Raw genomic sequence first — 17,082 nt, 5'->3', positions numbered from 1 at the left:
TGCTCCTGCCCCTGCTCCTATCCTGCCCCTGCCCCTGCTCCTGCCCCTGCTCCTGTCCCTGCTCCTGTCCCTGCCCCTGTCCCTGCCCCTGTCCCCGCTCCTGTCCCCGCTCCTGTCCCCGCTCCTGTCCGGCTCCTGTCCGGCTCCTGTCCTGCTACTGTCCTGCCCCTACCCCTGCTCCTCTCCTGCACCAGTCCTGCTCCTGTCTGGCTCCTGTCCGGCTCCTCTCCTGCACCAGTCCTGCTCCTCTCCTGCACCAGTCCGGCTCCTGTCCGGCTCCTGTCCGGCTCCTCTCCTGCACCAGTCCTGCTCCTGTTCTGCCCCTACCCCTGCTCCTGCCCCTGCCCCTGTCCTGTGTCCTGCCCCAGCCCCTGTCCTGTGTCCTCCTCCTGCAGCAGTCCTGCTCCTGTCCTGTCCTGTGTCCTCCTCCTGCAGCAGTCCTGCTCCTGCCCCTGTCCTGTGTCCTGCCCCTATCCTGTCCTGTGTCCTCCCCCTGCAGCAGTCCTGCTCCTGCCCTGTCCTGTGTCCTCCTCCTGCAGCAGTCCTGCTCCTGCCCCTGTCCTGTGTCCTGCCCCAGCCCCTGTCCTGTGTCCTCCTCCTGCAGCAGTCCTGCTCCTGCCCTGTCCTGTGTCCTCCTCCTGCAGCAGTCCTGCTCCTGCCCCTGTCCTGTGTCCTGCCCCAGCCCCTGTCCTGTGTCCTCCTCCTGCAGCAGTCCTGCCCTCCCCTGCCCCCCCCGGCCCCCCGGCCCCCCGGCCCTTACCCGCGCGTATTTGGACGAGTAGGGATCCTCGAACAGCGCCCAGATCATGGGCTGCCAGCGCCGCCACCAGCCCAGCTTGCGGCCGTCCTCCTGCAGGCAGAGGCGCTTCAGGTCGCCGTCGGCGCCGCCGGCCAGCGCCGGGTCGTCCTCGGGCGGCTCGGGCTCGGGGGTCTCGAAGCTGTCCAGCGCCTCCTCGGCGTCGCGGTGCTGCCGGTAGTTCATCCAGCAGCAGGCCTCCACGTCCGTCTCGTCGATGCCCCAGAAGGCCAGCTCCTCCTCGAACAGCGGGCCGCACACGTCGTTGGGGCAGTGCAGCTTGCCCGTGCGGTAGTAGTTGAGGATGTAGGCGAAGACAGACGGGTGGCGGTCGAAGAAGAACTCGTCGCAGCGCGGGTCGTAGTCGAAGTTGCTAGAGGCGTCCGGCTCGGTGAGCCACGAGAGCCGCGTGCCCGGCAGCGTCTTGAGCGTGCTGCGGTAGGTCTCGTGGCGGACCCCGCCGCAGTTGATGACGATCTTCTCGCTGTCTGACGGGGGCGCCATGTCGCCTTTCGAACATCGCTTGGTGGCGGACTTGCTGCCCGACTTGCGGCCGCGGAAGGAGGACACGCACACTGAGCTGATCATCGGGAGAGCGAGAGGCAGGGAGAGGAGGAGGAGGAGGAGGAGGGGGGGGGCTGCGGAGGGAGAGAGAGAGAGAGGGAGAGGGAGAGGGAGGGGGGGAGTGTGTGTGTGTGAGGAGGAGGAGAGGGAATACGGGAGGACTGGGGGAGAGAGAGAGAGAGAGAGAGAGAGGGGGGCGGGGGAGAGAGAGAGAGAGAAAGGGGAAGACATTAGCGCACACACACACACACGGAATCGCTCTCTCCTCTCCGCGCGTGGAAAGAAATAAAGAGCGAGAGAGAGAGGGTGAGAGAGAGAGAGAGTGAGAGAGGCGAAAAATGAGGAGCAGCGATTTCCTCGCGCGGGCCACACGTTTCCTGCAGGCTGCAGGTGCGCGCGCGCGCGCGTGTGTGTGTGTGTGTGTGGCGTGTCCGTGGCGTGTCCGTTTCCTGCGCGGCCGTCTCGGCCCCCTGACCCCGTCACACCTGCAGTTTCTGTTTTGCTGTGGTTTACAAATGCTTCTGCCTCTGTCTCAGGTCGTATTCCTTCTGCTTCAGTCTGCTTTTACCCTGATCTCACTGGGCTCTGCTGCGCTGTACTGTGCTTTTACCCTGATCTCACCGGGCTTCACTGCACTGTACTGTGCTTTTACCCTGATCTCACTGGGCTGTACTGCGCTGTACTGTGTTTTTACCCTGATCTCACCGGGCTTAACTGCACTGTACTGTGCTTTTACCCTGATCTCACCGGGCTTAACTGCACTGTACTGTGCTTTTACCCTGATCTCACTGGGCTGTACTGCGCTGTACTGTACATTGCCTTTAACAATAATGCAGCAAGGATCTCTCCTGTAGTGTCACAACACTGGTGACCCCTCTGTGTGTCACAGCACTGCTGACCCCTCTGTGTGTCACAGCACTGCTGACCCCTCTGTGTGTCACAACACTGGTGACCCCTCTGTGTGTCACAGCACTGCTGACCCCTCTGTGTGTCACAACACTGGTGACCCCTCTGTGTGTCACGACACTGGTGACCCCTCTGTGTGTCACGACACTGCTGACCCCTCTGTGTGTCACAGCACTGCTGACCCCTCTGTGTGTCACAGCACTGCTGACCCCTCTGTGTGTCACAGCACTGGTGACCCCTCTGTGTGTCACAACACTGGTGACCCCTCTGTGTGTCACAGCACTGGTGACCCCTCTGTGTGTCACAACACTGGTGACCCCTCTGTGTGTCACAGCACTGGTGACCCCTCTGTGTGTCACAGCACTGGTGACCCCTCTGTGTGTCACAACACTGGTGACCCCTCTGTGTGTCACAGCACTGCTGACCCCTCTGTGTGTCACAGCACTGGTGACCCCTCTGTGTGTCACAACACTGGTGACCCCTCTGTGTGTCACAGCACTGCTGACCCCTCTGTGTGTCACAGCACTGGTGACCCCTCTGTGTGTCACAACACTGGTGACCCCTCTGTGTGTCACAGCACTGGTGACCCCTCTGTGTGTCACAACACTGGTGACCCCTCTGTGTGTCACAACACTGGTGACCCCTCTGTGTGTCACAGCACTGGTGACCCCTCTGTGTGTCACAGCACTGGTGACCCCTCTGTGTGTCACAACACTGCTGACCCCTCTGTGTGTCACAGCACTGCTGACCCCTCTGTGTGTCACAGCACTGGTGACCCCTCTGTGTGTCTGTGTGCATCAACAGCAGGCCGACAGACAGGCAGACAGGCCATGTGATCCTCATGCTCCTGTTACAGTTCCCTCCCTCCTGCGCTGTCAGTAATAATAATAATAATAATAATAATAATAATAATTAATAATTGCTTACACTTATATAGTGCTTTTCTGGACACTCCACTCAAAGTGCTTTACAGGTAATGGGGATCCCCTCCACCACCACCAGTGTGCAGCCCCACCTGGATGATGGGACGGCAGCCATAGTGCGCCAGAACGCTCCCCACACCCCAGCTCTCAGTGGGGAGGAGAGCAGAGGGATGGAGCCAGTTCAGAGAGTAAGTTCCACGGCACGAGAGGAGCTTCTCCTGTGCTCTCCTCTTCCTCCCCCTCTCTCCCTCCTCCTCTCCCTCCCTCCCTCCCTCTCTCAGCCCACGAAAGCGTCTGCTCAATGACAGCGGAGTACGGCCCGCCCTCCCTCAGCCTGCTGGGAGCCGGCTCCCGCTGCCCCAGTACTGCTGAGCTCTGCGAAAACGCGGAAGGCACTGCAGGCCCGCCCCCTCACGGGGCCGCCTGGCACTTCTTCCTCTTGTTGTCGTCCTCTGACAACCCCTCCTGCGATTATCCCAGCCTGACCGCCCTCCCCCGGCGTGCCCTGCCGCTGGGCAGCGGTCAGACGCGAGCTGGACAGGTGGACGGGCAGACACGTGCGCTCGTTCCCGAACTCATTCGCTGTCTTTCTCTCTCCTCCTCCCCTTCTCTCTCCTTTTCTCTCTAAGCTCCCCTCTCCCCCCCCCTTCTCCTCTCTCTACCCTCTCTCCTCCTCTCTCTCCTCCTCTCTCTCTTTCACACACAAACTATCTGCAGAAAGGAATCAAATTTCACAGAAGAGGTGACAACTTTCCTTCTCTCCTCTCCCTTCTGCCCTCCTCTCTCCTCTCTCCTCTCCTCTCCCCCTCTCCTCTCTCCTCTCTCCTCTCCCCTCTCCCCTCTCCCCTCTCCCCTCTCCTCTCCTCTCCCCCTCTCCCCTCTCCCCTCTCCTCTCTCCTCTCCCTCCTCCTCCTCCTCCTCGTCAGCAGCAGTGGGATGGGAGCCGTGTTCTCCCGGAGTAACGCCCGGAGCTCCAGAGACTGCGCCGCTGGTAAGTGGATGTGGGGAGCGGACTGGCGATGGGAGGTGTGCAGTTTTACCCAGGAGTGGGGCTTGTTACTGGGCTGGTCTGAGCACAGTGCTCTGGACTGGGAGTACCAGAATGGCACTAATACTACTAACAGTAGTACTATCAGTAATCCTAATACTACTGATAATGATACTTCTGACACTAATACTGCTAAAACTTCTAATGCGGCTAATAACAGCACTAATACTACTAATAATAATACTACTGACACTAATATTGCTTATAATACTACCGGCACTAATACTGCTAAAACTTCGAATGCGTCTAATAATACTGACACTACTACTAATAATACTACTGACACTAATACTTCTAAAACTTCGAATGCGTCTAATAACAGCACTAATATTACTCATAGTATTAATACTTCTGAAGTTTCTAATAATACCACTAATACTACTGATAATGATGATGCTTCTAATAATAGTATTAATGCTAATATTAGTAGCCGTAATACTACTGAGAGTAAGAATAGCGACTACAAATACTACTACAAATACTACTACGCATGACGTAACTGCTACTGTGTTCTGGACAGCAGAAAGCCCGCTTCGTCGCTGAAGCAACGCGCTAATTACACGCTAATTACGCGAGCAGGGTTGTCTTGCGGCCGCGCGCTCTGGCCCCGACTGGCGACCGGATCTCGAGCGAGCCGGAACCCGGGGAGTGACGTCAGCCCCCCCGCAGAGCGCGTATATACTGGGGTGTCGAAAACTCTCCGCACAAGCACTCAGGCGTGTGGGTATTGCGCATATATCTGCACACGCGTGAATCCCGCCACGCAGGCGAGTCGGGTCGCTGTTCTGCGAATCTGCTTAAGCTGCAGAATCCAAACTGCACGACTTCAGCACCGCGGACAGAGCTCGGCTCCTGTCCGGCTGCGCTCGCGCGGAGCCTGGCGCTGGGGGACGGCTGGAGAAGACCCGCTGACTCTGTCAAAGCCAGACGCACTAATGATTCACGAGCGTGGTCTGCCTTTGAGCAAGAATCACGACCTCCAGACAGAGAAACTGGACACTCCAGTACATGAACACTGCACTGAGAGAGAGGGGTTCATACACACACACTGACTGGACACTCCAGTACATTAACACTGCACTGAGAGAGAGAGGGGTTAATACAGACACACTGACTGGACACTCCAGTACATTAACACTGCACTGAGAGAGAGAGGGGTTCATACAGACACACTGACTGGACACTCCAGTACATTAACACTGCACTGAGAGAGAGAGGGGTTCATACAGACACACTGACTGGACACTCCAGTACATTAACACTGCACTGAGAGAGAGAGGGGTTAATACACACACACTGACTGGACACTCCAGTACATTAACACTGCACTGAGAGAGAGGGGGGTTAATACAGACACACTGACTGGACACTCCAGTACATTAACACTGCACTGAGAGAGAGGGGTTAATACACACACACTGACTGCACACTCCAGTACATTAACACTGCACTGAGAGAGAGGGGTTAATACACACACACACTGACTGGACACTCCAGTACATTAACACTACACTGAGAAAGGAGGAGAGGCCCATGGTGTGTAATTAGTTATTGAAATCACTGCAGTACTCCAGGCTCTCTGTTCACACACACTGCAATACCAAGGAGTGCCAACAGGGGCATTATGCAGTGGGAATGCAGCGACACACAGCACTGACACACAGACTGGCTCATTGGATGTAAAATTCTTTGAACATGGCTCAGAGAGGGAGCAAGAGGTTCATGCAGAGACAGCGAGCTGGGCTCTGTAACTGTAACGCATTAATCCTGACAGAGAGATCACTGCTGGCGGTCTTGTCAAGCAGCTGAGAGCTGCCACAGGCCCTGTCTCTGAGTCTCGGCCAGGGTCTCAGAGCTGACCAGCACTCAGGACTCCGCAGGGTGAGGAAGACTGGGCTCTGACAGACTGTGTGTTCATTTATGTTTTCTGCAAGTGACTGACAGACACACTGACTAACTGACACACTGGCCCATACAACACAACACCCTGTCAGGCTCACTGAACCCCAGAGTGAGGGAAGACAACCTGTACACCCCTGAGACACTGACAGGAGAGTGAGAGGAGACACTCCTGAGACACTAACAGGAGAAGAGGAGAGAGAGAGGAGAGACACTCCTGAGACACTAACAAGAGAGAGAGAGAGAGAGCAGACACTCCTGAGACACTAACAGGAGAAGAGGAGACAGAGAGAGAGAGGAGACACTCCTGAGACACTAACAAGAGAGAGGAGACACTCCTGAGACACTATCAGGAGAGAGAGAGAGGAGACACTCCTGAGACACTAACAGGAGAGAGAGAGGAGACACTCCTGAGACACTAACAGGAGAAGAGGAGACAGAGAGAGAGAGGAGACACTCGTGAGACACTAACAGGAGAGGAGAGGACAGAGAGAGAGGAGACACTCCAGAGACAGGAGGGAGGAGTGTGTAAGAGGACAGGGAAGCAGAGAGAGACAGAGGGATGAATGAAGAGACAAAGGCCTGACTCCAGGAGGGAGAGGAGAGGAGTGTGACAGTGATCTATTCCCCCCGTCTGCTGACTGAGCCGAATTTCCTCCTTCGCTTGCTAACAGCCACGCTCACTGACTCTCACTGGGAGAGAGAGGGAGAGAGAGAGTGAGGGGGGGTGAGGGAGAGAGAGAGAGAGTGAGGGGGGGAGTGTGAGGGAGAGAGGGGAGGGGAGTGAGGGAGAGAGAGAGGGAGGGAGAGGGAGGGGAGAGAGAGAGAGTGAGGGGGGGAGTGTGAGGGAGAGAGAGGGAGAGAGAGAGGGAGGGGAGGGGGGGGAGAGAGAGAGAGTGAGGGGGGGTGAGGGAGAGGGAGGGGAGAGAGAGAGAGTGAGGGGGGGAGTGTGAGGGAGAGAGAGAGTGAGGGGGGGAGTGTGAGGGAGAGAGAGAGGGAGAGAGAGAGGGAGGAGGGGGGTGAGGGAGAGAGAGAGTGAGAGAGAGGGAGTGAGGGGGGGAGTGTGAGGGAGAGAGAGGGAGGAGGGGGGGTGAGGGGTTTCAGGAAGACAGGAATGAGGAGCGAGAGATACTGTACAGAAAGAAAGAAAAACTAGAGGCAGGAAAAAGAATGAGCTTAATGCAGACACACGGTTTCCAAACTGTTCTAGTAAATACCAGCACATTGACTGTATTTTTAATGAATTTGCATTCTTGTAGTTATTAATTCATAAAGCGGCTTTCAAGCGAACTGACGTCCATTCAGAGAGGGGGAGCGACTCTAACGATCAGCTCAGCGCGATGTGCCTGTCAGCCAGTCTGCGTTAACCTCGCGGGCCGCCAAGGACGGTGTCACAGAGACACCTGCTGGCGAGCACCGGGTACTGCAGCTATCAAATCTACTGCAGAGATTTCCGTTTCGGCTCCTCCCCTCCTTCAGTTCCACTGTCTGCCTCTGTCTCTCTTTATCACCCCTCTCTCTCTCAGTGCAGTGTTCATGTACTGGAGTGTCCAGTCAGTGTGTGTGTATGAACCCCTCTCTCTCTCAGTGCAGTGTTCATGTACTGGAGTGTCCAGTCAGTGTGTGTGTATGAACCCCTCTCTCTCTCAGTGCAGTGTTCATGTACTGGAGTGTCCAGTCAGTGTGTCTGTATGAACCCCTCTCTCTCTCAGTGCAGTGTTAATGTACTGGAGTGTCCAGTCAGTGTGTCTGTATTAACCCCTCTCTCTCTCAGTGCAGTGTTCATGTACTGGAGTGTCCAGTCAGTGTGTGTGTATTAACCCCTCTCTCTCTCCGTGCAGTGTTCATGTACTGGAGTGTCCAGTCAGTGTGTCTGTATGAACCCCTCTCTCTCTCAGTGCAGTGTTCATGTACTGGAGTGTCCAGTCAGTGTGTGTGTATGAACCCCTCTCTCTCTCAGTGCAGTGTTAATGTACCTAATGTGTCCAGTCAGTGTGTCTGTATTAACCCCTCTCTCTCAGTGCAGTGTTAATGTACTGGAGTGTCCAGTCAGTGTGTGTGTATGAACCCCTCTCTCTCTCAGTGCAGTGTTCATGTACTGGAGTGTCCAGTCAGTGTGTCTGTATGAACCCCTCTCTCTCTCAGTGCAGTGTTAATGTACTGGAGTGTCCAGTCAGTGTGTGTGTATTAACCCCTCTCTCTCTCAGTGCAGTGTTAATGTACCTAATGTGTCCAGTCAGTGTGTGTGTATTAACCCCTCTCTCTCTCAGTGCAGTGTTCATGTACTGGAGTGTCCAGTCAGTGTGTCTGTATTAACCCCTCTCTCTCTCAGTGCAGTGTTAATGTACTGGAGTGTCCAGTCAGTGTGTGTGTATTAACCCCTCTCTCTCTCAGTGCAGTGTTAATGTACCTAATGTGTCCAGTCAGTGTGTGTGTATTAACCCCTCTCTCTCTCAGTGCAGTGTTCATGTACTGGAGTGTCCAGTCAGTGTGTATTAACCCCTCTCTCTCTCAGCGCAGTGTTAATGTACTGGAGTGTCCAGTCAGTGTGTGTGTATTAACCCCTCTCTCTCTCAGTGCAGTGTTCATGTACTGGAGTGTCCAGTCAGTGTGTCTGTATTAACCCCTCTCTCTCTCAGTGCAGTGTTCATGTACTGGAGTGTCCAGTCAGTGTGTCTGTATTAACCCCTCTCTCTCTCAGTGCAGTGTTCATGTACTGGAGTGTCCAGTCAGTGTGTCTGTATGAACCCCTCTCTCTCTCAGTGCAGTGTTCATGTACTGGAGTGTCCAGTCAGTGTGTCTGTATTAACCCCTCTCTCTCTCTCAGTGCAGTGTTAATGTACTGGAGTGTCCAGTCAGTGTGTCTGTATTAACCCCTCTCTCTCTCAGTGCAGTGTTAATGTACTGGACAGCTCCCTCTGCACACACAATCTATACAGGACACTGATCTCTATTGTCTGATCTGGACTCAAGGACGTTTTTTTGCACTGATCTGATGATGTACCTGCCCACTTTTTCAGCCTCGGAATTATATCACTTGCAGTTTATTTCTTTCCATATGGAAGCACTGGTTACTGGTGTTAGAAAACGATTTAACCTCACTTCACCCACAACGTGTAAATGAAATCAGTTTTATTTCAGCTGGAAACATTTTGGAAAAGATATACTTTTAAAATATTTTTAGAAATCACATAAGAAGAACAATAAAGTAAATAATGATTAAAACCTCATTAAGGAGGAGAAGAGAATAAATAAAGTGGTAAATAAACCACAGGACAGAGCGCACAGTGATACAGAAACCTATTAAACCACAAAACATGAGTGTTCGTAAAAATCACTAAAAATTTAAACTTTTATAAGGGAATCTGGAGTGTCTGAGTGTTTACACACTGTCCACAGGCTGTTATAAGGGAATCTGGAGTGTCTGTGTTTACACACTGTCCACAGGCTGTTATAAGGGAATCTGGAGTGTCTGTGTGTTTACACACTGTCCACAGGCTGTTATAAGGGAATCTGGAGTGTCTGTGTGTTTACACACTGTCCACAGGCTGTTATAAGGGAATCTGGAGTGTCTGTGTGTTTACACACTGTCCACAGGCTGTTATAAGGGAATCTGGAGTGTCTGTGTGTTTACACACTGTCCACAGGATGTTATAAGGGAATCTGGAGTGTCTGTGTGTTCACACACTGTCCACAGGCTGTTATAAGGGAATCTGGAGTGTCTGTGTGTTTACACACTGTCCACAGGCTGTTATAAGGGAATCTGGAGTGTCTGTGTGTTTACACACTGTCCACAGGCTGTTATAAGGGAATCTGGAGTGTCTGTGTGTTTACACACTGTCCACAGGCTGTTATAAGGGAATCTGGAGTGTCTGTGTGTTCACACACTGTTCACAGGCTGTTATACGGGAATCTGGAGTGTCTGTGTGTTTACACACTGTCCACAGGCTGTTATAAGGGAATCTGGAGTGTCTGTGTGTTCACACACTGTCCACAGGCTGTTATAAGGGAATCTGGAGTGTCTGTGTGTTTACACACTGTCCACAGGCTGTTATAAGGGAATCTGGAGTGTCTGTGTGTTTACACACTGTCCACAGGCTGTTATAAGGGAATCTGGAGTGTCTGTGTGTTTACACACTGTCCACAGGCTGTTATAAGGGAATCTGGAGTGTCTGTGTCTTTACACACTGTTCACAGGCTGTTATACGGGAATCTGGAGTGTCTGTGTGTTTACACACTGTCCACAGGCTGTTATAAGGGAATCTGGAGTGTCTGTGTGTTCACACACTGTCCACAGGCTGTTATAAGGGAATCTGGAGTGTCTGTGTGTTCACACACTGTCCACAGGCTGTTATAAGGGAATCTGTAGCGTCTGTGTGTTTACACACTGTCCACAGGCTGTTATAAGGGAATCTGGAGTGTCTGTGTGTTTACACACTGTCCACAGGCTGTTATAAGGGAATCTGGAGTGTCTGTGTCTTTACACACTGTCCACAGGCTGTTATAAGGGAATCTGGAGTGTGTGTGTTTTTACACACTGTCCACAGGCTGTTATAGGGGAATCTGGAGTGTGTGTGTGTGTTTACACACTGTCCACAGGCTGTTATAAGGGAATTTTGTGTGTTCGAAATACTTTGTAAGGCAGGAAATATAGAAATATGGAGTGGGAGGGTTTGCATGTGGTGAGTGAGTCAGAGAGAGAGTCTCTTCAGGAGCTGTGGGCTCCAGTCTCAGCTGGAGAGCTACTACCCCTTAACCACTGCCCTCTCTCCTCTCCATCATAATAGCTAGAGTTCTCCTAATTAATTAGCTGCCCCGGCTGGCTAATTAATTCCTCAATATGGGCTGGTCCTGATGTAGAGGGAATACAGAGACAAAGGGAGACGCAAGATAGACAAACAGGGATGAGAAGGAGAGAGATAATTGCTTTCAGCTGAACTAGGTTTAACCTGACAAGAGCTATTTATACTGTAATATACAGAGAGAGAGTAAAGCAGTATGAAAATGGACTGAAAGACATCAGGATTTGTCATTTTTAGCTATACAGATTAGCTGTAAATTTCATAAACACAATCTCCCATGAATCTAATTCAAGGGTAGTAATACACGTCAAGTTAGGTGACTAGAGACTGTTACGGGACGTGACTTGTCTTGGGAAACAAAATTCACCCCACTGCTGAAACACTGCAGCACTGACTCTGACCCCTGATTCCACACCCCACTGCTGAAACACTGCAGCACTGACTCTGACCCCTGATTCCACACCCCACTGCTGAAACACTGCAGCACTGACTCTGACCCCTGATTCCACACCCCACTGCTGAAAAACTGCAGCACTGACTCTGACCCCTGATTCCACACCCCACTGCTGAAACACTGCAGCACTGACTCTGACCCCTGATTCCACACCCCACTGCTGAAACACTGCAGCACTGACTCTGACCCCTGATTCCACACCCCACTGCTGAAACACTGCAGCACTGACTCTGACCCCTGATTCCACACCCCACTGCTGAAACACTGCAGCACTGACTCTGACCCCTGATTCCACACCCCACTGCTGAAACACTGCAGCACTGACTCTGACCCCTGATTCCACACCCCACTGCTGAAACACTGCAGCACTGACTCTGACCCCTGATTCCACACTGCTGAAACACTGCAGCACTGACTCTGACCCCTGATTCCACACTGCTGAAACACTGCAGCACTGACTCTGACCCCTGATTCCACACCCCACTGCTGAAACACTGCAGCACTGACTCTGACCCCTGATTCCACACCCCACTGCTGAAACACTGCAGCACTGACTCTGACCCCTGATTCCACACCCCACTGCTGAAACACTGCAGCACTGACTCTGACCCCTGATTCCACACCCCACTGCTGAAACACTGCAGCACTGACTCTGACCCCTGATTCCACACCCCACTGCTGAAACACTGCAGCACTGACTCTGACCCCTGATTCCACACCCCACTGCTGAAACACTGCAGCACTGACTCTGACCCCTGATTCCACACCCCACTGCTGAAAAACTGCAGCACTGACTCTGACCCCTGATTCCACACCCCACTGCTGAAACACTGCAGCACTGACTCTGACCCCTGATTCCACACCCCACTGCTGAAACACTGCAGCACTGACTCTGACCCCTGATTCCACACCCCACTGCTGAAACACTGCAGCACTGACTCTGACCCCTGATTCCACACCCCACTGCTGAAACACTGCAGCACTGACTCTGACCCCTGATTCCACACCCCACTGCTGAAACACTGCAGCACTGACTCTGACCCCTGATTCCACACCCCACTGCTGAAACACTGCAGCACTGACTCTGACCCCTGATTCCACACTGCTGAAACACTGCAGCACTGACTCTGACCCCTGATTCCACACTGCTGAAACACTGCAGCACTGACTCTGACCCCTGATTCCACACCCCACTGCTGAAACACTGCAGCACTGACTCTGACCCCTGATTCCACACCCCACTGCTGAAACACTGCAGCACTGACTCTGACCCCTGATTCCACACCCCACTGCTGAAACACTGCAGCACTGACTCTGACCCCTGATTCCACACTGCTGAAACACTGCAGCACTGACTCTGACCCCTGATTCCACACCCCACTGCTGAAACACTGCAGCACTGACTCTGACCCCTGATTCCACACTGCTGAAACACTGCAGCACTGACTCTGACCCCTGATTCCACAACCCACTGCTGAAACACTGCAGCACTGACTCTGACCCCTGATTCCACACCCCACTGCTGAAACACTGCAGCACTGACTCTGACCCCTGATTCCACACCCCACTGCTGAAACACTGCAGCACTGACTCTGACCCCTGATTCCACACCCCACTGCTGAAACACTGCAGCACTGACTCTGACCCCTGATTCCACACCCCACTGCTGAAACACTGCAGCACTGACTCTGACCCCTGATTCCACACCCCACTGCTGAAACACTGCAGCACTGACTCTGACCCCTGATTCCACACCCCACTGCTGAAACACTGCAGCACTGACTCTGACCCCTGATTCCACACCCCACTGCTGAAACACTGCAGCACTGACTCTGACCCCTGATTCCACACCCCACTGCTGAAACACTGCAGCACTGACTCTGACCCCTGATTCCACACCCCACTGCTGAAACACTGCAGCACTGACTCTGACCCCTGATTCCACACCCCACTGCTGAAACACTGCAGCACTGACTCTGACCCCTGATTCCACACCCCACTGCTGAAACACTGCAGCACTGACTCTGACCCCTGATTCCACACCCCACTGCTGAAACACTGCAGCACTGACTCTGAGCCCTGATTCCACACCCCACTGCTGAAACACTGCAGCACTGACTCTGACCCCTGATTCCACACTGCTGAAACACTGCAGCACTGACTCTGACCCCTGATTCCACACTGCTGAAACACTGCAGCACTGACTCTGACCCCTGATTCCACACCCCACTGCTGAAACACTGCAGCACTGACTCTGACCCCTGATTCCACACCCCACTGCTGAAACACTGCAGCACTGACTCTGACCCCTGATTCCACACTGCTGAAACACTGCAGCACTGACTCTGACCCCTGATTCCACACCCCACTGCTGAAACACTGCAGCACTGACTCTGACCCCTGATTCCACACCCCACTGCTGAAACACTGCAGCACTGACTCTGACCCCTGATTCCACACCCCACTGCTGAAACACTGCAGCACTGACTCTGACCCCTGATTCCACACTGCTGAAACACTGCAGCACTGACTCTGACCCCTGATTCCACACCCCACTGCTGAAACACTGCAGCACTGACTCTGACCCCTGATTCCACACCCCACTGCTGAAACACTGCAGCACTGACTCTGACCCCTGATTCCACACTGCTGAAACACTGCAGCACTGACTCTGACCCCTGATTCCACACTGCTGAAACACTGCAGCACTGACTCTGACCCCTGATTCCACACCCCACTGCTGAAACACTGCAGCACTGACTCTGACCCCTGATTCCACACCCCACTGCTGAAACACTGCAGCACTGACTCTGACCCCTGATTCCACACTGCTGAAACACTGCAGCACTGACTCTGACCCCTGATTCCACACCCCACTGCTGAAACACTGCAGCACTGACTCTGACCCCTGATTCCACACCCCACTGCTGAAACACTGCAGCACTGACTCTGACCCCTGATTCCACACCCCACTGCTGAAACACTGCAGCACTGACTCTGACCCCTGATTCCACACCCCACTGCTGAAACACTGCAGCACTGACTCTGAGCCCTGATACTCTGATACTCACAATTCTGACAATCAGATCATCAGAATGGAGTCATGAAGTAAATTAAGACTGAAGTCATGCTTCATGGCACCCCCCATCAACTTTGTAGAGCCAGTGTTGTAACCCTATCTGTGGATGCTACTATACTTGAACTTTGGGCTAAATTGAAAACTTGGGGGTGATAATTGATTCACGCTTGACATACAGACCCATATCTGCAATATACTGTCAAAACCTTATTCTTTCACCTCAGAAATATCGCCAGACTACGTCCTATGTTATCGCTTTCTGTGGCTACAAAGCTGTCCTCTCCCGAATCCACTACTGTAACACTCTGCTCGCTGGGGGCGTCTACATGCACGTCAAACAAACTCCAGTCTGCCCAAACTCAGGCAGCCAGACTCCCGACCAGGTCCAGTGCAAGTGATCCCATCACTCCTGTCCTGGAGCCCCTGCACTGGCTTCCTGTCGGGTTTCGTGTCGACTTCAAGATCCTCCTGCTCGCCTGTGAGGCTCTGCATGGCTCGGCGCCTCAGTACCTGTCTGAGCTGCGGTCGCCCTGCTCCCCACCTCACCCCCTTCACTCTGCTCATCCTGGTCTCCTGTCTGTCCCCCCGAGCCCGACCACACTCTAGGGGTGACAGGGCTTCTCCTGCTGCGCCCCAGAGCTCTGGAACCCTCTCCCCAAGGACATCAGAGAGTCTCCTTCTCTAAACTGCTTCACATCCAGACTCAGCACCTCCTTCTTCAGAAGAGTCTTTGCTGAACTGGTTCTGTTCTTCCCCCTCTGCTCCTCCTGCACTCACGGCCCCTGACTCCTCTCACCGTGCCGTCTCATCCTGCGCATCTCCTGCATGTTTTTATCGTTGTGGTTGACATTCTGTAAAGCGCTTCGAGAAGCCACCTTTAAAAGCACTATATCAAATAAAGTTGTTATTATTGTCGTCGTCACCATCATCATCATCATCATCATCATCAGAAGTCTTTAAAGAAACCTTGCAAAGTGCTTCAATTTAAAAAAAAACGATCGTGCTCATTTGAATGAAAACAATATTAATATTTATTCTGAATAAATAATGCAAGACAGAGGAAAGTGGGAGGAGAGTCAGAGGTAAAGGACATCGTGAATTTCTGAACACCTCGTCCTGCAATTCTGAGTGTCGGCCACAGGGGGGCACTGTTGACCAGAAACGCCATGCAGAGACAACTCAAAAACCGACAGCAAGTATGATATGAACTAGACTCTTCAGGGATTATCTACATATCTTCAAACAGTCCTATAACACAGGTCGCGCAAGCACTGCGGTACTGTTACAGTGTTCAGCTCTCTAATCATGTTGACAACAATAATCAGAAAGCAGCAGCATCTCTCTAGTGCTTTCATCCTAGATGATCTCATTACAGCATTCCAGTATTTGGATGAGGGATTCTCTGTGTTCTCCTCTCTCTCACTGTGTCTCCTGTCCTGTTGTGTGTGTTTCTTACCAAGAGATTCTCTGTGATCTCCTCTCTCTCACTGTGTCTCCTATCCTGTTGTGTGTGTCTCTTACTGAGGGATTCTCTGTGACTCCTCTCTCTCTCTCACTGTGTCTCCTGTCCTGTTGTGTGTTTCTTACTGAGAGATTCTCTGTGTTCTCCTCTCTCTCACTGTGTCTCCTGTCCTGTTGTGTGTGTTTCTTACTGAGGGATTCTCTGTGACTCCTCTCTCTCTCTCACTGTGTCTCCTGTCCTGTTGTGTGTGTTTCTTACTGAGGGATTCTCTGTGTTCTCCTCTCTCTCACTGTGTCTCCTGTCCTCTTGTGTGTGTCTCTTACTGACGGATTCTCTGTGACCTCCTCTCTCTCTCTGTTTCCTATTGCACTCAGAATCAGACTGGACTTGAGGATCTTTGTCTGATAATAAAGATACAACTACTGGGTACAGTAGGTAGGTGACAGAGCTGCATTCAGCAAAATAACAAGACAGACTCAGAGGAGAGGAAGATAAATTTGGGTCAGTGTGTCCTCTCTGGGACAAGAAGGGTAATTTCTAGGTTACGCCTGAGTGCGAATAAACGAACACAGAAAGAAGTAAAACCAGAAAAAAGCAGAGAAAGAAAGCTATGTATCCGTCTAAGACACACAGACGGATGAATTATTCATGACACCCAAGTGACTGGAGGTAGGCTGCGTTTCCTGTTGTTGCTCCAAAACACATTAAGAGCTCGTAGAGGTGAATAATTCATGATCAATGCCGGCTAATGGAAGGGGTGATTAGTTCACGTGCCAGGTGTCAAGCAACGTTAAGGCCTGTTCGTGCGCAGAGCTCCGGGGGTTCTGACCGGAGAGCGGAAGGGGTCCGGAACGCCGGACACCCAGAGCTTCGGCGAGAACGTCAACCGAGCGGCCGGGTAAGATCCCCGGAAGAGTGACCCCGAGGCGACGTGGGGCGAGAGGGGTGCTTCTGGGAGGGCTCTCCTAGCTGAGAGAACAGCAGCCTGACTGTCAGCACGAGGAGCGTGAGGAGCCCCTGACTCTCTCCAGGAATGAGCCAGGGAGCCGCTGCGAGAGTGCAGACTGGGCTCGAGGAAGATGAGAAAAAAGGAAGCTCACGAGGCGAGATGTATACCCTCTTTATAAAGATATATATAGGAGAGCAGAA

General features: G+C 52.8%; 2 protein-coding genes across 5 annotated transcripts in view; both read right to left on the bottom strand.

The window, feature by feature from the left end:
- The window catches only part of LOC148654302 (uncharacterized), a 75,457-nt gene that overhangs the window by 34,529 nt on the left and 23,846 nt on the right, over positions 1-17,082 (bottom strand). The window lies entirely within an intron of this gene.
- kcnc3a (potassium voltage-gated channel, Shaw-related subfamily, member 3a) overlaps positions 1-17,082 on the bottom strand; it is a 110,000-nt gene that overhangs the window by 89,992 nt on the left and 2,926 nt on the right. For 3 of the 4 annotated variants that reach the window (XM_088646288.1, XM_088646290.1, XM_088646289.1), the window contains exon 1: positions 761-1,495. In XM_088646288.1, the coding sequence (XP_088502414.1) occupies positions 761-1,384 (624 nt within the window). In that variant the 5' untranslated portion in view covers positions 1,385-1,495. Of the gene's footprint in view, positions 1-760; positions 1,522-17,082 lie in introns of those variants that run through there. The other variant, XM_088646291.1, reaches the window with a different exon arrangement.

This window comes from Lepisosteus platostomus, chromosome 9 (assembly GCF_059453375.1).
Source record: "Lepisosteus platostomus isolate fLepPlt1 chromosome 9, fLepPlt1.hap1, whole genome shotgun sequence".
Taxonomy (NCBI): Eukaryota; Metazoa; Chordata; class Actinopteri; order Semionotiformes; family Lepisosteidae; genus Lepisosteus; species Lepisosteus platostomus.
The sequence above is the reverse complement of the archived record's forward strand: the minus strand, read 5'-3'. Positions and strand labels throughout refer to the sequence as shown.